Source organism: Dendrobates tinctorius, unplaced genomic scaffold, assembly GCF_039654945.1.
Source record: "Dendrobates tinctorius isolate UK_male_01 unplaced genomic scaffold, ASM3965494v1 ptg000083l, whole genome shotgun sequence".
NCBI classification, from domain to species: Eukaryota; Metazoa; Chordata; class Amphibia; order Anura; family Dendrobatidae; genus Dendrobates; species Dendrobates tinctorius.
The window spans coordinates 626,242-646,957 of NW_027361751.1; the positions used below are offsets into that span (position 1 = coordinate 626,242).

At 46.9% G+C, this 20,716-nt stretch overlaps 1 protein-coding gene across 5 annotated transcripts in view; it reads left to right on the plus strand.

Moving 5' to 3' along the window:
- LOC141097067 (general transcription factor IIH subunit 2) overlaps nucleotides 1-20,716 on the plus strand; it is an 88,246-nt gene that overhangs the window by 35,720 nt on the left and 31,810 nt on the right. For all 5 annotated transcript variants that reach the window (XM_073584035.1, XM_073584034.1, XM_073584036.1 and 2 more), the window contains 7 exons: nucleotides 2,721-2,826; nucleotides 5,030-5,120; nucleotides 5,303-5,390; nucleotides 6,512-6,619; nucleotides 7,725-7,788; nucleotides 8,447-8,550; nucleotides 12,169-12,271. In XM_073584035.1, coding sequence (XP_073440136.1) covers nucleotides 2,721-2,826; nucleotides 5,030-5,120; nucleotides 5,303-5,390; nucleotides 6,512-6,619; nucleotides 7,725-7,788; nucleotides 8,447-8,550; nucleotides 12,169-12,271 — 664 coding nt within the window. The remainder of the gene's footprint in view (nucleotides 1-2,720; nucleotides 2,827-5,029; nucleotides 5,121-5,302; nucleotides 5,391-6,511; nucleotides 6,620-7,724; nucleotides 7,789-8,446; nucleotides 8,551-12,168; nucleotides 12,272-20,716) is intronic.

Here is a 20,716-nt window from a genome sequence, read left to right on the forward strand (position 1 = left end):
TTCCACCATGATTAGTACCAGGAAGCCTGTGACCATGTGCATCTATCACTGCACCTAGACAATCTTCCTTTATTTGTGGTGCAAGGTTCATGGTCGATCACCTCTAGTATTTTCCATTCTGGCCATATTGGAAATCCTTCAATCCGGATTAATATCAGGCCTTGCGCTTAGCTTGCTCAACGGCAAAATTTCGGCCTTGTCAGTGTTTTTCCAACACAAATTACCACCAAGCTTCAGCTCAAGACGTTCATTCAGGGAGTTTCCCATGTGGCGTCTCCTTATAGAAGACCATTTGACTCATGGAGCCTTAACCCGGTTCTCGGGGCCTTTCAGTTCCTTTTCGAACTGCTGCAGGACGTGTCACTGACCATCCTCTCTTGGAAGGTGGTCTCTCTCTACGTCAATCAGACGAGTTTCGGAATTGGCAGCCCTTTCCTGCCGTTCTCCGTTTCTGAATTTTCATCAGGAAAAGGTAGTTCTCAGGACGCTCCACTCCTTCCTGGACAAGGTCCTCTCCTCTTGCCATCTCAACGGGGAAATTGTTTTGCCTTCCCTTTGTTCCGGCGCCAGTCCATCACATTGAGAAGGCCCTCCACACCCTGGATGTGGTTAGGGCGCTGAGACGGTACATCTCGCAGATGGCTCTTTTCCACAAGTCAGATGCCCTGTTCATACCTCCAGACGGACATAGGAAGGCTCTAGCCAGGTTGATTCAGGTATCCTACCGTGTCAGGAACGCGCCTGTCCCAGCGGGGATTAAGGCGTGCTCTACCCGGTCAGTGAGAACCTCTTCGATCTTTTGGCACCAGGCCTCGGCAGAACAGGTCTGCAAGGCTGCGACTTTGTCCAGTCTGCATACTTTTCCAAAAGGTTACCAAATTCATTCTCAGACCTCTCCACAAGGCTGCGACTTGGTCCAGGTTACGTACCTTTACAAACATTGCCTTATTCATTCTCAGGCTTCTGCGGATGCAGCTCTCAGCAGACGCTGCCTGCAATTGGCAGTACCACGGTATTCACTCAGTGGTACATGGGGTATTAGCATATGTATGCTCCCCACCCAGGGACTGCTTTAGGACATCTCACGGTCTCTGTGTCCCCCAATGAGGCGTAGGAGAAATAGGGATTTTTGTGTACTCACCGTAAAATCCTTTTCTCTGAGCCAATCATTGGGGGACACAGCACCCACCCTTTTTAGCCTATTGGCTCACTGTAGCATTCTTAGGTGTTGATATTGTTATGTTATTGTTAACTGTTTATGCTCCTACTGCTTTTTTCACCGAACTGGAGAATCTCAGCCAGCGAGAGGGTGTATACCGCAGGGTAGGAGCTAATTTTTTTCTGGTTTACTTAGTGTCCTCCTAGTGGCCAGCAGCATAACACCCACGGTCTCTGTGTCCCCCAATGATTGGCTTGGAGAAAAGGATTTTACGGTGAGTACACAAAAATCGCTATATAATTGACAGTAATTTTCATTTCACCTCCTATAATAAGCACTCTGTGAATAGCAGGTTTAAAGGGTTGTCCCCTACTGGATGACCCTTGCTTAATCACTTCAGACCCCCATATACAATAAAAACAGTTACTAAACACCTCCTCCAGCTGCACCATTCCTGCACTGTTGGTGCTGCTGTTCTGTACTGATTTAGCACAGGTTGGCCAGTAGTAGCCCTTGAACTACATGTTTGTACTTGATGTAACTGCTACAGTACCCTACTGTATGTAACTACTACATTACCCTACTGTATGTCTTATCATTTTATGTTAGAAAAAGTAATGAAAAGAAATTCAACAGAAACGAAAATTAATGATTAAATTGACAACTGGCTACACACTCGCTGCAGCTACTGTAAACACTTGCAGCCAAGTTTCAATGCACATTACAGATGGGGTGTCTCAACAACTTAGTAGCATTAGGGGACATAAATATATATATGCCCTGCCACTAAGAGGCTCGACACTAGGTAGAGCAAACCTATTAGCTCTGCCTGGTGGTTTATGTCCTTTTTTCAGACACAAGGCAACTCCGTTTTAGCCTAGTGTCCATAGGAGGCAAACACGACCTATATCAGGTCTTCTGCACAGTTTTTCCATTTTTTGCTTTATTTTTGGTGTCCTCCACCTTATTGAGTGAGGACACACAGTGCACTCCCAGTAGTATACCTCACTTCAGATGCCATTTTTGTCAACAATCCCCAATGGCTATTGTCACAGTGGAGTGCCAGTGTCCCCACAAACGTGTAAGGCCACAAAAGTGGTGACCTTGCAGGCGTCTGACGAAGTCTGAAGGGTGGTTACCTTGAGATGGATGAGAATAAAGAGTATAATTTCTACAACAACATAGAGGGGGTTCTTTGGCAAATTCTGTAAGAGTTCAAGGCTTTTTTTTATATATATTTAAGTTGCTAGATTATTGGCTGTAGCTGGTTGTTCCAGAGATTTATTCTCATTGCCATTTATGGAGTTTGGAAGAGTTTTTTTTTTTTTTTGTCCTAAGATGAGGAAAATTGAATTTTGATTCATAGGGTTTTTATTGTACCTTTTGGAATCAACATTAGAGGACAGTAGGATTAAAGACCGAACTGGATGGACATTTTCTCATTGCTGTAACTATGAGTTGTTATCTTCCCCCTATTATCCGCACTTTACACTTGCAGATTATATTCAGACAGTGGACTTACTGAAAGCACTTCATAATAATAATCTTTTTATTTCTCCAGGTAACCCTAGGCAGCACATAACGGCGTTGAAAAAGGCAGTAGACATGACCTGCAGTGGAGAGCCTTCTCTCTACAATTCTCTCAACCTTGCGCTGCAGACACTAAAGTCAGTACCTGTTTGGGGATCAGTTTTGCGTTTACGTACTGTAACATCAGCAACAAATCTGTAGGAATAATTCTTTACGTTGACAATCTAATGTTCCTTACTGCCAAACTTTTTTCATTGGAGCTATACTTCTATATGAAATAGTCCACCGCAGGTAGATGAACTTTATTGGGTTCAAGAGACTATTATAAGTTCAATTATAGCAAAAATGGTCAGTTAAATGTTTTTATTAGACTTTTTTGTTTAGTCCTGTCTGTGGTTTTCATTGTCTGATATCTTCTTTTCATAATATAGTAAATAAAACAAATTAAAAACTGAGCGCACTGAACTACAATGGTATATACTCACGCATCTTATTTTAACCACGCATTACTGTAAAACAACACTGCAAAGTAAGAAGCATCACAAGATCATACACATACAGAAGTGGGGAGCCGGCTGTCAGCCACAGCCAGACTCCCCTTAGAGATTTCAGAGCGAGTTTACCATATCTGCCTTTTTGATCACTGTATACACAACGCTGAATAAGCACTATGTAAACAATATGAGAAGCCCTGATAGCACTTCTCCCTTCCTAAAGGTACTGTCACACTTAGCGATGTACCAGCGATCCCGACCAACGATATGACGCGGTCAGGATCGCTGGTACATCGCTAAGTGGTCACTAGTGAGCTGCCACACAGGCAGATCTCACTAGCGACATCACAGGGGACGGGGGTCGCTACTTACCTGTCAGACGAGGCGATCCTGATGTCTTCCCGCCCGCTTCCACGCGTCGCTCGTCGTCACAGCAGGAAGCCCAGCAGGAAGTTGACGACGAGAAACGGTCCAGGACGTTCTCGCACGATCAGCGATAACCAGCGGGGGAGCGCTCGGAGGTAAGTGTCACACATAGCGATATCGCTAGCAATATCGCTGCTACGTCACAAAAACCAGTGACGTTATAGCGATATTGCTAGCGATATCGCTTAGTGTGACAGGCCCTTAACGATCGTATGATTACTGGGTGTCTGTAAGACGCAGGAGCTGCTGGTTACTCACAGACCCAGATCAGCTCTACTGTGCAGCCAGGAAGCTGAATTGGCTCTGTAACTGGGGCTAATGTATCCGCCCCAGTCATGGGGGAAATCGTCAATATAACAATTAAGTTAAATGTTGAAATGGTTCCTAAATGTTTTTTATGACTTAATGGTGGCCTAATATCTGAAATTAATGAAAAAAGAAATCAATAAAAAAAAAAGCTACTTACAGTCTGAATGATTGTTTTTTGCTCTGCCCTCTGTGCAATAAAACGTATGTCCAATACTTCTCACAGAAAAGAGAACGCAATTTAAAATGTTTCTCTGGTGGTTGTTAAAGGGAACCTCTCACCTGTTTTGGCCGTTATAAGATGTGGCCATCCCATTTCAGGGCTTATCTACATAATCAGTCCGATCCGATGGGTGTCGCAGGTCCGGGTCTGGTGCCTCCCATCTTCTTGCGGCACTGCCCTTCGGCTTGCTTCTTTGCTCCCAGCATCGCATTTCTGCGCAGACGTACTTCTCTGCCCTTTTGAGGGCAGAGCAAAGTACTGCAGTGCGCAGGCGCCGGGAAAGGTCAGAGAGGCCCTGCGCACTTCAGTACTTTGCTCTGCCCTCAACAGGTCAGAGAAGTACGTCTGCGCAGAAGTGCGATGCAGGAGCGATGAAGCAAGCAGGAGGACGGCGTCGCAAGAAGATGGGAGGTGCCGGACCCAGACCTGTGACACCCATCGGACTGGACCGCATCGGACCGCCCCCCAGGGGTGAGTATAATAAAACTTATTTTTCTTATCTTGCAGGTCGGACCGGGGGCCTATCTACAGCATTATAGAATACTGTAGATAAGCACTGAAAGGCAGTGGCCAAAACAAATGACAGGTTCGCTTTAAAAAAAAAAAAAATCAGATATGTAAAATAGACAGATTTCTTTTTTTTTTTCTTCTTTACATATTCCCCCAATATGAGGAAAAAGAAAAAAGTATTTAACAACATAAAAATTTGGCTCAATGTGTCATGAAAAAAGGAAGCAAATGTTGTTTTTTAAATATATGAACTGGATAAATTGACTATTGGAGGCTAAAACTGATTTTGTGTTACATTTCATGCCTATGGTGATAACTATTGAAGTTGTACACAAGTAGAAATATTCAATGGTGATAATTCTGAAAAATATCCTTATGCAGACACATGCCGGGACACACGAGCCGTGAAATCTTGGTGATTTTTAGCAGTCTGACAACGTGTGACCCCTCCAATATATATGATCTTATAAAGGTAAGTGATGTGAGTTGTATCATAATGATATTTGTGTTCTATGCTTAATACAATCTACTTAATTCTGCTTTGGAAACCACAAAGAAATGGTGACCAATTTTTAATTTTGATAATTTCTAGAGCAAAAGAGATCGTTAGATACAATGCAAGTCAAATTTTACATTTTTTTTTTTTCCTGGCAGTCCCTGAAAGCTAGCAAAATCAGGGTGTCTGTAATAGGGCTTTCTGCAGAGGTGCGGGTCTGTACAGTGCTCACTCGGGAAACGGGAGGTGAGAGATGATTTTTCTTTTTTTTTTTTCTTATTGTTATGGACTTTATTCTTGAAGTTATTTTTGGAACTGGTCTAGTATATATTAAGATATGCCAATAATGTAAGCAAAAACTAAAAGCATAAGCAAGGGTTTGTTTAGGCTACCCACACCACATGCCAATCCTGAGAGAACCGACAGTGTATTTTAGCCAGAGTGAAAATCACCATAGTTGATTCATCAGTTATTATCTGCATAAGTTCCCAAAAAGTTATTTTGTACAGATACCGGACAACCAGGTTCTCAGTTAATTCCCTTGCAGAACTGACTTAATCGGAAATTGTCATATATTAGACATGTGAGAATTGTACTGGACTGTTGAAATTTGTTTTTTAAATCAGATTATTTTTATTAAACAGTTTTAACTTACAAAATTGAGACAAGGCACACACAGTTTTAACATACAGATTTAAGACATACCTCTTATACACAACCCAACCCCCACCATTATCAAATTATAACTAATATAACCGTGGTCGCTTAGACTGTGACCTATAAATGTATAGTAGAAAAAAGGAAGAAACACACAGAAAAAAAAAATAAAACAATTTTTAAGGGGGTCAATATGAAACTAGATAAGACTTGTACAGCATAGAACTATGAACAGTCAGGCACATAGTACCAAATGAGCAATAGATGTATTCATGAAACCTATTCATAAAGCAAGAGATCATATGGAACCAAGAGGGAATAAGGGGTACCATAATTAACGAAGCATAGGGAGGACTGTTGAAATTTGTGCGCCATAATAAAATTACATTTTTTAACTTTTTTTCTTACAATTTGTAGTGATGTGATATAATTTTTTAGGCCACATGCACACATTGAGTATTTGGTGAATTTTTTACCTCAGTATTTATAAGCCAAAACCAGGAGTGGAACGGTCAAAGGAAAAGTATAATAGAAACACGTCACCACTTCTGGATTTATCACCCACTCCTGGTTTTGGCTTACAAATACTGAGGTAAAAAATTTACCAAATACTGAATGTGTACAGGTGCCCTTACAGTGCTTACACTGTGGATAATATTAGGGGTGATCTGCACCTTTTATAAGGTTTTTTTTTATGGTTTGTTTACCAGGAGCCTATCATGTCATTTTGGATGAGAGTCACTATAAAGAACTCCTGCTGCACCATGTCTGTCCTCCTCCAGCAAGTACCAGTTCTGAGTGCTCTCTTATACGCATGGGTATGTGTCTACTAATGCTTCCATTGTAATAAATCGGTGACGTGAAATCGCTCATGAAATAAACCAGCATTCAACTTATTCGCCCTTCAGCCCATAAAGAGTATTGACTTTTACACTTATGGTAAGCATCAAGACACATACGTTCTTTACAGCTAAGGCCCTGTTCACATCATGTCCGAACTCTATGTTTGGTATACACACTAGGAATAGCTACCAGCATATATGGCAAACCTAAGCAAAGGCCTTTTGGTCTCCATTGGGTTGATACACTTTGATATATCTTTTGTCTTACGGTGTAGAATATTGTAGTCAATGCTTTTCTATGCAGAGGCCTCCATTAAGAAAAAATGGGCTGCTTGGTAATTTTTGTTTTATCGCATGCCAGTCAATGGATAACATATGCTACTGTATCCATATTCAGTGGCATTATGTTGGGACTTACAATCTGACACATACACCAAGCAATTCTCATGGTAAGTTTACATGTTGTTTTAGGACCGGTATTGATGGCTTATTAGGATTTGCCATCAGTGTCCGATCTTCAAGGCTGCAGTGCTGGCTTATCCACTTTTGGTGGTCTTTGGCTTTCTCTGGAGGCCCCATGGTCGCCCTGTTGTAGTGAATAGCCAACCATCCCCAACAGATATATATTATGAGGCGAAGTGGCACTGTGCTTTCCTAGCATCACTGCATTCTAGTCTTTGGAGGTAACGATGGTCAGTCCTAGCTTTATGCCTTCTGTGTCTCTCCTTAGTTTACCCCTGCACTGGTTCCTTACAGGCTCCCATATACATTATATAAAAGTTGTCCAAATCCGCTGCTCAGCTTACCATCTAATGTGTATGAGGGCTTCCCCACTCTCCATCGATGTTGAGGGGGAAAAGGAGAATTCAACCTGTTGAATGTGAACAGACGATCCTTTTGTTCATCCAGGAGAAAAGCTGCTGCTGTAGGATTGTGGCAGCGAATCGCTCATATAAAACACGTGTCCTTGTATGTGGGGGAGTCGTTCATCTGACAGCTATCTGATGTGTGGGGTGAGGCTTTAATACTAAACAATCCTGACCATGCATCATTATTTTTTATCCTTCAATTTCCATATCAGGCTTTCCTCAGCATACAATGGGTTCAATCTCTGACCAAGATGCAAAACCATCATTTAGCATGGCGTAAGTATTTAGCAAAACAATTTAAGGGAAATTGATGTTTTTCAGTGTTTAACACCTACAATGTGTGCAAAGAATTTTTACGAAGCATGTAACCTATGTCCGAGTGGCCAAAACCCAACACAAGCAGTTTATATGAGCACGCCATAACATGTGTTGTTTACTTGGCAAATTGGGGACTTTTCTTTTTCTTATCTATGTACCTATATTAGGGTATATTTTATTGCAGAGTGAAATTTATTTTTTAGCCTCTACTATTTTGATGTACACCTAACTAAACTTCCATTAACATTTTGTAATGTGGGATTTGAAAAAGTAACATTTGTGTTTTTTTTTGTTTTTATTATTGCTGCTGTTAGGGCATTCAAGCTGTAGTATAACATGGCTGGTGATACAAATAAGTTGTTATTTATTACTTTTGCACAATAAATACCTTTTTTTAATATTATCTGGTCATTATATTGTGAGACCCACAACCTTTTTATTTCTGTCAGCTAAGTGGTTTGTGGGCTTTTTTTTTTTTTTGAGAGTTGAGCCAAAGCCTGAAAATGTTTCTTATAGTTAGATTAAGGATTGCCAAAACCTGTGTACAATGTATTTTTGATGTTTGGTATTTGTCATCTGCATTCATTTTAATTTTTGATTGTTTTTTTTATTTTAGGCACTTGGATAGTAACAGTGAACCAGGCCTTATGCTTGGTGGCTATTTCTGTCCACAATGCAAAGCGAAATACTCAGAACTGCCTGTGGAATGCAAAGTTTGCCGTGAGTATATATTTTTCATAATTCTTATTGTACTTCTGTCAGAGGGGAGACACAAACCAAGAGCGACCTGTATCCGTTTAATTATTTTACATGCTTGATTTGACTTCCTTGGACGGTAAGGAGGTATACATTAATTATTTAATAGGAACCTACATGGTTTACGTCCAAAGGCTGGAAATCTGACCTGGTCATATGATGGACAGGCTGCATGGCACATTGCAACACAGATCTCTAATAACTACACTTTAAAGGGAGCCTGTCACACAACTCATACCGCCCAAACCAAAAGCTGTAGGAGTCAAAGCTCAGCTGCATTATTGAACCCAGGTATATATTTCTCCAAAACGCTCTGTTGTTTCAGAGAAAATATAGTTTGAAGATTGAGAGTTTGAAGGACTAGTCCAGCTTCTCCCAGCGCCGCTTTAGATGACTTACAAATCTCTCAATAAGAAGAATATACATGGGAGAGACATAGCAATCACCAGGATCTGTCCCGGGCTCTTCAGACTATATTTTCTCTCCAGTGCCAGAGCTTGAGAGACAATTGCAGCCAGGTATATTTTTCTCTGAAGCGCTCTTGATTCATGCAGCCCATTGTTTGGTCAGCATTAATCCGATTCCATCTAAATGTAAGTTCAGAATTGGTGGAAACTTTTCTGCTGTTGCTGCAAATCAGTAGTGGAAAAATCTGATACATGTGAATGTGAAACTGCCCTAACTAAAGTCACTAACGACTTACTAACCGCTAAGAGCAAGCGACACTACTCTGTCCTCCTTCTCCTGGACCTGTCCTCTGCCTTCGACACCGTAGACCATTCCCTCCTGCTACAGACTCTGTCATCTCTTGGCATCACAGACTTGGCCCTATCCTGGATCTCATCATACCTAACAGACCGAACATTTAGTGTCTCCCTCTCACACACCACCTCCTCACCTCGCCCCCTGTCTGTCGGTGTTCCTCAAGGCTCTGTCCTAGGACCCCTACTATTCTCCATCTACACCTTCGGCTTGGGACAGCTCATAGAATCCCACGGTTTGCAGTATCACCTCTATGCCGATGACACGCAGATCTACCTATTTGGACCCAACCTCGCCTCCTTACTGACTGAAATCCCACAATGTCTGTGCTATCTCAGCCTTCTTCTCTGCTCGCTTCTCAAACTGAACATGGACAAAACAGAATTCATCATCTTTCCCCCATCTCACTCTACCCCTCCACCAGACCTATCCATTAATGTCAATGGCTGCTCTCTATCCCCAGTCCCGCACGCTCAGTGCCTTGGGGTGATCCTCGACTTTGCGCTCTCTTTCAAACTACATATCCAAGCCCTCGCCTCTGTCAGGAACACCGCACTGCACTTGCTCACTGAGCCAGTGCGTCTGTCCTGAGTACAAAAACTGTGCACAAAGATACCTGTGGAGCGGGGCAGCAGTGGTGACGATGCATGCTCCAGGCTCACAGGACCTGAAGCATGTGACTGCTGAGGGCGTGGTCTAAACTCCAGAGAGCTAGGAGCTGAGGTAAACTAATAAAAGGGTAACTACTGGACAGTGTTACCAAGGGGCACAGACAGAGACAGAAACCAGATCAAGCCGAGGTCAAAGCACGACAGTACCAAAGGGTTAGACAGAATGGATAGTCAGGACGTAGCAATAGATCAGAAACCAGAAAGGGCAATAGACGGTACAATAGGGACAAACTGTAACGGAGTAACGATAGCCAAGCCAGGAGGTCAGAACCGGAGAAGACAATAGTACCAAAACGAGAGACGGAGTACAGAGTGAGGGGACAGACCGGGTCATACATGGGAAGCAAACAAGCAATGCAGTATACACGCACACCAGGGGGGTCAGACACACAGCCAGAACAACAGTATAGCTGACAGAGAACCCTGGTAAAGAGTGAGTATAAATACCTCTCCCAGATCCAGAAAGAGGCCACGTACACTTAACCCTGTGAGTGCAAGGCAAGAACCCTATTCAAACCATGACAGCCTCCCCCTGCCGCCTCAAACTCAAAAATATTTCCGGGATCCGCTCATTCCTCAATCACGAAACCACAAAAACACTAGTGCATGCTCTTATCATCTCCCGCCTCGACTACTGCAACCTCCTACTCTCTGGCCTCCCCTCTAGCACTCTGGCACCGCTCCAGTCCATCCTACACTCTGCTGCCCTACTAATCCACCTGTCTCCCCGCTATTCCCCAGCCTCCCCCCTATGCCAGGCCCTTCACTGGCTTCCGATTTCCCAGTGGCTCCAATACAAAACCCTAACCATGACATACAAAGCCATCCACAACCTGTCTTCTCCATACATCTGTGACATGGTCTCTAGGTACCTACCCGCACGCAACCTTCAATCATCTCAAGATCTTCTCTACTCCCCCCTTATCTCTTCTTCCCACAACCGCATTCTCTGGAACTCTCTGCCACAACACATCAGACTCTCACCATCAACGGAAACCTTCAAGAAGAACCTGAAGACCCACCTGTTCCGACAAGCCTACAGCCTGCAATGATCCTCGGTCTACTGAACAACCACACGACCTGCTCTACCCTCTCCTAGTGTATCCTCACCCATCCCTGTAGACTGTGAGCCCTCGCGGGCAGGGTCCTCTCTCCTTATGTACTTGTGTGTCCCTTGTCTAACACATGTTTATTATACTTGTCTATATTTCCCCTTTTCACATGTAAAGCGCCATAGAATAAATGGCTCTATATAAATGCATAATAATAATAATATAATAATAATAATAAGGGGGTTTCGAAAAACCTCATACCATACAAGTATGTTGTACTGGTCTTTGCTATGAACTTTTGCTGCACAAGCCACTCTGAAAATCCTTTTTAACAGATGGCCCCTAACTATATCATGAGCAGTCCTCCATCATTAACATATATTTAAAGAGGCTGTCCACTACTTTAGCATTGATGACATCCTTGGGATAGGTTATCAATATCTAATCAGTCGGGGTAAGACACCCGGCACCCCCGCCAATGAGCCGTTCTTCCCGCCGGCCGGAAGTACTCACTTGCGGAGCTGCTTGTCTTCTCATAGTGGCCGCGGCTGGGTACTGCACATCCGCCTCCTATTGATTTGAATAGGATGCGGATGTGTAGTATCAAGCCTCTGCCACTATCAGAAGACAGCCCTCTCCATAAGTGAGTACTTCCGGCGGCTGACACTGATATAATCGGCCGGGGTGCCGGGTGTTGGACCCTGAACGATCAGACATTGATGACCTATCGTGAGGATAGGTCATCAATGCTAAAGTAGTGGACAGCCTCTTTAATACAGGGAGTACTAGGTTTATCTTCCTATTTATTTAGTCCTGTTTCTCTATTGGCGGCGTGCTATACAGATCTTTTCTCGTTCCTTCATTTATGTTCTCATTGCACCTTACTGCAACTCATAGTAAATAAGGAGGCAAAGAAAGTGGTAGGTAAAGTTTGAGTTTGAAATCTCGCAATAAATGCATTCCAGAGGTAAATTAATTGTAGCAGTATTTTCTTGGAATTAGCTTTGATTTTTATTGTATTTTCTGCCTAGCGTCTTCATTTTAAGCAAATAGGACTGTGGATTTTAATTTATTTTATTGCATTTTTCTTTTTGTAGGCCTTACGTTAGTGTCTGCTCCTCATTTAGCTCGTTCCTACCATCACTTGTTTCCTTTAGATGCCTTTAAAGAAATGGCTCTTACAGAATATGAAGGGGAGAGGTAATTTTTTTATTTTTTTAATCAGCAAGGTCATCTATGTTTGTTATTTATTAAAGGGAAGCTGGTGGTACAGCTTTACAACAGCGGAAATCATTATGTCTTAAAGGTGTAAATGTGATGACATAATAAAATAACCATAACATAACTTGCCTATTCAATCTCCCACCAGCGGTTCTCTGCTGGTTCCCACTGATCCTGCACCTGCAGCGACGATGTCGCATCCATCATTCATATGACAACTATAGCCAATCACTTGGACATTAATTTGCATGTATGGTTCATGACAACCATGGGTGGGGTATTAACTAGGTAATATTTTATTATGTTACTACATTTATAGTTCTTGGACATTTTTGTTTTTTAATCCAGGACAACCCTTCAAATCAGGTGGGGAACCTTTTTACTGCATAAGGATAATTTGGATATTTATACTATCGATGCGGGACGAATAAAAATATCAACTTTAAACTGACCTTGTTATAGTTGGTCAAACATTTCATTAACTCGACCCTAATGTGACGGCTGGTATAGACATTACAGTGGACATGAAGCCGCGGTATATACATCACAGGAGACATGGGGCTGCGACATAGACATCACAGGAGACATGGGGCTGCGATATAGACCTCACAGGAGACATGGGGCTGCGATATAGACATCACAGGAGACATGGGACTGCGATATAGACATCACAGGAGACATGGGGCTGCGATATAGACATCACAGGAGACATGGGGCTGCGATATAGACATCACAGGAGACATGGGGCTGCGATATAGACATCACAGGAGACATGGGGCTGCGATATAGACCTCACAGGAGACATGGGGCTGCGATATAGACATCACAGGAGACATGGGACTGCGATATAGACATCACAGGAGACATGGGGCTGCGATATAGACATTACAGTGGACATGAAGCCGCGGTATATACATCACAGGAGACATGGGGCTGCGACATAGACATCACAGGAGACATGGGGCTGCGATATAGACATCACAGGAGACATGGGGCTGCGATATAGACATCACAGGAGACATGGGACTGCGATATAGACATCACAGGAGACATGGGGCTGCGATATAGACATCACAGGAGACATGGGGCTGCGATATAGACATCACAGGAGACATGGGGCTGCGATATAGACATCACAGGAGACATGGGGCTGCGATATAGACATCACAGGAGACATGGGACTGCGATATAGACCTCACAGGAGACATGGGGCTGCGATATAGACCTCACAGGAGACATGGGGCTGCGATATAGACCTCACAGGAGACATGGGGCTGTGATATAGATATCATTCGTCAAAACACTGCTGGCCTGAGCACTGCGGTCCCCTGGAATCTGCCCTGGGGCCAGAGGTTCACCACCCCTGCTTTAAATCCTGTCATCTGTATTTAACATAGTAATTTTTATACTAGATAATAAGAGCATGCTTTTTTCCCAGAGCAGACAGAATTATGTACTAGAAAAGTGAAGGATATTGCGTGGTTGGGCTCATCTAAATAGCCTGGTAGATGTCTTGTCACTGCTACCCTAATACAGCCACATGGCACCAGGGGACACATGATAACTGTTGTGGTGTAGTAACCACTGTGGCCACTAGGGGGCGCTGTGTGGATGTCCCAAGAGAACGGATGAGTGGCAGAATTCTGAAGGATGGTTATGTATCTCAAAGTAGGTGGCTTTGAGATGGAGACTTGTGTATGTGTGATCAGCAATATCATTGCTGAGTTGTTGTTTCTAAGTGTAAGGGAGAAGTCTTCAGGTAACTAGAGAGATGGGCGGGTTCTGGTTACCTACAAACCCACCCAGGGGTGTGTCTGAAAATGCCTGTAGTAAAAGGCTATGTGAGTGTGTGAAGGACCTGTGATGAGGTCATAGTCACGTGACCCGGTGGGCTTGGCTATAGACCATATAGTGTGGCCAGGGTAGGTCACATGTGGTGAATGCAGGGGCCTGGTTGGTCCAGAGCGGAAGATCCCGTGCGCAGGATTGTCTCCTGGCGAACAGCCTGTGGGTGGCTGTGTGTAATGGCTGCCAGAGCCTGAAAGTTCCCTGGAGGGATATGGACGTCTGAAGCATGAGTGACGGAACCATATGGAAACCCTGACGTGGGTGAGATAAATGAGGCTAAGAGAGCCTGTGTGCTGGACATTGAGCAATCTGTGTGAACACTGGGTTTACAGAGGGAAGCTATAATGGACGCTCTGCTGTTTATGTGAAGTTTTGTTGATTGCTTCTATCGGTTTATGCTGCATAATAAACCGCATGGACTGCTATGTTTGATGGAAAACCCGTGCGGGATGTGTTTTGTTCGTTGCCAAGCAAGAATTCCCCAAGTAAATGACAGCGCTACCTCACACTGTGTGATTATACCATATACGACCCATTAACCCTAGAATGCGTATCCTTACTTTTCTCCTTCACCTCACTGGGGGACACAGGTACTGTGGGTGTATGCTACTTCCGCCTGGAGGCTGACACTAAGTGAATGACAAAAAAAGGTTAGCGCCTCCTCCGCAGTATACACCCTCGCCTCGGTTGCAGGCGAAACCAGTTCTTGCTTAGTGTCCATTGGAGGCACACGTCTGTTTTTTTTTTTTCCAGACTCTGTCATTTTTCCCATGAAGATAAGACAGGGGCAACGGACCCTATTGAAAGGGTCCGATTTCCCCAAACCAACAACGGGCGAGTACGTGCGAGTGTCGCCTCCACGTATCCTTTCCCGCTACGTGGGACATGTTGCCGGACTGAGTCCTGACCACCCTAAGGTAGTGAAACCCTAGGCTGTACAGAGGCCTACTAACATTCCGTGCGGCCCCCACTGCATCACCAATGCCAGACAGCGGTGATGGAAGGTGGTGGACGGTCCCTCTCCTGATCCCCTATAGGGAAGATGGAGTTAGGGTGCCTGCACCTTCCTTAAGCTTTTTTGCATCCCCCCTAACCTGAGGATCAAGATGGACGTCTAGGGGTGGGGTGAGGCATGGAAGGAGGTGGGCTGGAAGGAGTGGCGCCGTTTTCAGACATCCCTGGGCTTCCTTGGAGTGCACCACATAGCGTGGTAGCCATCGGCTCATGTTTTTCCTGTCCAGGCCCGGTTTCTGGCGGTCCCGCCCCGGGTTCGGGCACACCCCGAAAATTTAGCCCCCGGCTTTTGCCGGAGCTAGGCCGCGGGCGGAAGTCCTGCCCCTTGTGACTCGGCCACTTCCGGCGGACCCGCCCCCGGGGCCTCAGGCGGACGTCAAAAATTTAGTCCCCGGCTTCTGCCAGAGCTAGGCCGCAGACGGAAGTTCCGCCCCATGACGTCCCGGCGGCTGCCTCTTCGTCCGAAGGCCCGCCCACACGCCGAGGTGCGCTTTATTTATTTATTTATTTTAAAAAAAGAGCGGCTGGCTGGACGCCTGACAGGATCCAGGACGGGGGACACAGGACTGGGGTAAGTGCTACCCCTGGAGGAAGGCCACCCTCTGTGTTTTCCAGAGGCTAAGCAGCTTTTTGCCCTTGGCGTATCACTTAGCAGCCATCATGTCCAGAAAAGCTAAGGCACACACGTTCTTGTACGTTGGGTGCACCTCCTGTCAGTCCGCCTTCCCACATGCGCAAACCAAACAGATTTGTGAAGCCTGCGATTCCGAACGTGCCCAGGAGCCCTCCCCTGCGACCGAGCCCAGTGTACCGAGCCCCACGGAATGGGCTCTGTCTCTGTCGCAGTCCATGGCATCGCTTACGAGAGCAATCGAGTCCCTTCGAGCCCCAGATAGGGGCAGGGATTGCGGCTCGCCTGTGTTAGAGGGGTCCTCCACCTCACAGGAGTCTCCGGCCTGCAGGGGCCGCTCTCACTCTAGGCAGACGCGGGGGAAACTAACCCACACAGCGTCTCCTGGTCCATCCTGTGCTTCGGCATCCATAAGCTCGGCTTCTCGCTCACGTTCACCAAGGGTCGTTAACGGGAGCTCAGATTACGACTTGGATGAGCCACTTGATTCGGGTACTCCAGAGTACCGGGAAACAATTGACAGTCTCTTGAGGCAGTCAACCAGACCCTTGGGATTGAAGATGATTCCACCTTGGCCTCTGGTCACAAGGTCTCATTTATGTGAGCAAAGCGGCTACATAGAGTATTTGGCTCTCACCCCGAGTTTGAGGGCATAGTGCAACAGCACAGGGAGCGGCCCGACAAGCGTTTCTCAGGGCAAAAGGCACTCGAGGCTAGGTATCCATTCGCCCCTGATCTCCGCAAGAAATGGGCAGAGTCCCCAACGTTAGATCCACCCGTGTCACACTTGGCCTCTAAAACCCTGTTATCCATACCTAGTGGGTCCTCTATCAAGGATCCCACTGACCGTCTCCTAGAGAGCCTGGCTCGCTCAGTGTTTGAGGCATCAGGTTCAGCACTCTCCCCCTCGTTTGCTATCGCAACTTGGGTAGCGAAGGCCATGATGGCTTGGTCAGAATCATTGAACAGAGCCCTGCAGGGTATGGACCTACCAGCAGAGAGGTATCAGAGATCGCAAATCAAATCACTTTGGCCGGGGACTACCTAATCAAAGCATCTTTGGATGCGGCCAGCTGCGCGGCACTCGCGACAAATGCTATCGCCATTAGGAGGGCTTTATAGTTGAGTACATGGCGGGCAGACACAACTTCCAAGAAATCCCTGACTTCCTTGCCTTTTCAGAGCAGGCGTCTGTTCAGGGAGAAGTTGGATCATCTTATTTCTGATTCCACGGGTGGAAAGAGCAGTTTTCCAGGACGTCCACCTGACAGCACCATGGAGGACGTCGTCCTCCTCCTTACAGGGACAGGAAAGCACACGAGAGGTTAAAAGGTCCCGTCCCACCCCATTTCCCTCAGTGTTTTTTCTGTCCTTGCATGGAGGGACACGCGAGAGGAGCTGCAGAGCTTACTGGGGGGCCCAGGGGGATCGGGCGGCCAGTCCAAACCTTCCCCCTGTCAAGACGCCTGGGCTGAAACTTCCCTGTGGGGGAGTCCATCTGCCCCAAAGGCCCAGGAGCAGGACGACGCTCCTGGAGGGAGCCGCTCCTCCCGATGGGAGACCCTTGGCTCCAGTCGGTGGCCGCCATGGCAGGCGAAGGTCGGTCCCCCGCAGGCAGCTGGCCGGGCGGGTGCCGGTGTCACGAGGAAAGCGCCGTCAGAGGCGCAGGAGGGGCTAGAGTCCGGGAAGAAGCGGAAGCTACAGGACCCGGCCTATCGCAAGAGCAGGCGCGTCACTGCCGGTGACGTCACACGCCGGTGTGAATCGCAGCGCGTGCTCCAGGGGCTGACCGTCTCTGTGGAAGCACAGCACAGATCACTGCAGGATGGATGCAGAGGCTCCGGAGAATGGTGGGGTAAGTGCGCCTGGTGCAGATCACCCGCCCCACACCCATCCCCGCAGCCCAGGACGACTGACATCTTATGTTGATAGGATAAGGGAACCCTAGCAGCCCCCCGTCAGTGACTAAGGAACCTGCCAAGGCCACATCCAAGTCGGTCCGATGCCCTGTATGCAGGGTAAAGCTGCCAGACATCCATAGCAAAACCCTCTGTGGACCCTGCACATCAAGGGTCATAAGAGACGAACAGCCATCCCTCCTCTCCGAGATGAGATCCTTGATACGGGAGAAAGTCCAAGCCTCCAAAGCCAGCCTCGCACGACAGCAGTTCCCCAGTCCAGGGCCGAGCCGCAAGCATCCGAGGTGGGAGGCAGACCCAGTTTCCGAAGCAAGCTCGATTGAGGAGTCAGACTACCGGGATCCGGAGGAGGAAGGAGAGATCCTGGCGGACAGACCGGATCCAGGCAGGAAATTCCTGTTCAGGCTGGAGGACACTGACGAGTTAGTCCAGGCTGTCAGGAACACTATGCAGATCGAGGAAGTTCCTAAACCACAATCCAGACAGGACTTGATGTTCGGAGGTCTGGTGGCCCGGAGACAAACGGTGTTCCCCGTAAGTGAACACATTAAGACAATGGTCCATGAGGAGTGGAAAGAGGCAGAACGTTTGCTTGTACTATCCCAGGACTTGAAAAGTCGTCTGCCTTTTGACCCCGAGGAAACACGAGCATGGGAAGAAGTCCCCAAAATCGATGTTCCAGTAGCCAAGGTCACCAAGAAAACCGTCATCCCGTTCGAGGACTCAAGTCTCCGGGACCCGATGGACAGGAAGGCGGACGTTCTATTAAAAAGGACATGGGAGACTTCGGCGGCCCTCATTAGGGCTAACATAGCAGCCACCTCGGTGGCCAGGTCTATGTTTCTGTGAATAGGGCAGTTGGAAGAACACCTAACCAACAAGACCCCTAGATCCGAGATCCTGGCATCCCTTGCACTCATGAAATCGGCCACGGTGTTCCTGTCGGACACGTCAGCCGAATCAGTAAGGTTCGCAGCCAGAAACAGCTCCCTGTCTAATGCGGCTCGTGTAGCGGTCTGGCTTAAATACTGGTCAGGGGATGACGCTTCTAAGGCGAGGTTATGCTCCATTCCCTTCTCAGGCCTAAGGGTGTTCGGTCCGGCTCTAGATAACATTTTAGAGCTAGTGTCCGACAAAAAGGGTTCCCAGAAGAAAAACCTAAGCGGCCTCAGTCCTTTCGGAGAGGCCTCTTCTCTAGGAGACAGGCCGACTTTAGGAGCCAAGCCAGGCCCAACAGAGTCTCCTACAGGAGCTCCCACATCCAAGATGGGAGAAGCAAAAGCTCCCTTTTTGCGTCAACCCCCAGATCTATAAGGCAATGACGTCATAGGTATCGGGGGGAGACTCCGCCACTTCTCAGTGAATTGGGCCTGAGTTACCCACAATCAGTGGGTCCTCAGAACCATTGCGGAGGGTTACAGCATAGAGCTTTACTCCACTCCCCCCGACAGATATATTGCCCCCACCGTAGTCCCAGCGGACTCCGCCATGTGGACGGACCTACAGGAAATGATCAGTTCAGAGGTTATAGTACCGGTTCCTCTGACAGAAAGGGGAAAGGGACACTACTCCTCCCTGTTCTCTATTGCAAAACCATCCGGTGAGGCCCAAACTATTATAAACTTAAAACCTCTAAATGCCTGGGTCAGGTACAAGAGGTTCCAGATGGAATCAATTCGGTCCGCAATACATCTAATAGACAGGGACGCGGTCATGTGCACCCTCGACCTGAAGAGTGCTTACTATCAGGTCCCTATCCATCCTTCATCCCAGAGTCTGTTAAGATTTGCGGTCAAATTACCAACTCGGACCTGCCACTTCCAGTTCCAATGGCTTCCATTCGGGCTGGCTTCAGCCCCCCGAATCTTCACAAAGCTGGTGGCGGAAGTAGTGGCCTACCTGAGAGGTCAGGGTATCGTGATCATACCATACTTAGACGATTTCCTCCTGGTGGCAGGATCTGAAGAAACGCTCATGCGACACAGGAACCGAGCAATTACAGTATTGGAGTTCCTCGGCTGGGTGATCAACTGGCAGAAGTCAGACCTCATACCAGAGTCCAGAAAGGTCTTCCTCGGAGTTCTCCTAGACTCAGGGGACAGAATATCCCTGCTACCAAAAGAAAAGCAGAAGACTATTTGGGACAGAGTCAGAGACCTGTTGAAGCATCGCTCCTCCATAAGAGGGGCAATGGAGGTCCTGGGCCTGATGACCGCTTGCATTCCGTGCATCAGATGGGCCCAGTTCCATTCGAGACCATTACAAAGGGAGATCCTCGCAAGATGGGACAGAAGTCAGGCTTCACTCGACAGACCCATAAGGCTGCCAGGACTGGTGAAAAAGTCACTATGGTGGTGGACACAGCCCAGAAACCTCCAGGTGGGCGTACTATGGACAACCTCTCCATACGTGGTAGTCACTACGGATGCCAGTTCGTTGGGATGGGGAGCCCATGTAAAAGGGAAGATCTTCCAGGGAAGATGGCCAGTAGACATCAGAAGCAGATCCTCCAACTTTAGGGAACTCTATGCGGTCTGGGAGGCCATGCTGCGGAACCGGTTGGTGCTCAAGAATCGACATGTCCGAATATTATCAGACAACGTAACTGCGGTGTCATTCCTGAAGCACCAGGGAGACCCCAGGCACCGACCACTCCAAGCCCTAGCAGGAAGAATATTTGCCTGGGCAGAAGGAACAGTCCTCTCAGTAACGGCAATCCACCTACAAGGTTCCCAGAACGTGGTAGCAGATTACCTAAGCAGACAGCAGGTCTGCCTGATGGAGTGGGAACTGGACAAGGAGATTTTCTGTCAACTGTGTCATCGTTGGGGGACCCCCAGTATAGACCTGTTCGCAAGCCTAAAGAACCCAATGGTCTCCAGATTCTACTCCCTGAACCCGGCAGACCCCCCCGAAGGCGTAGATGCCCTGAGCCAGGCCTGGGAAGAACCCCTCTCTTACGCGTTCCCACCACTGGCGCGCATACCGGCGGTACTCAGGCAGATCCGCGAG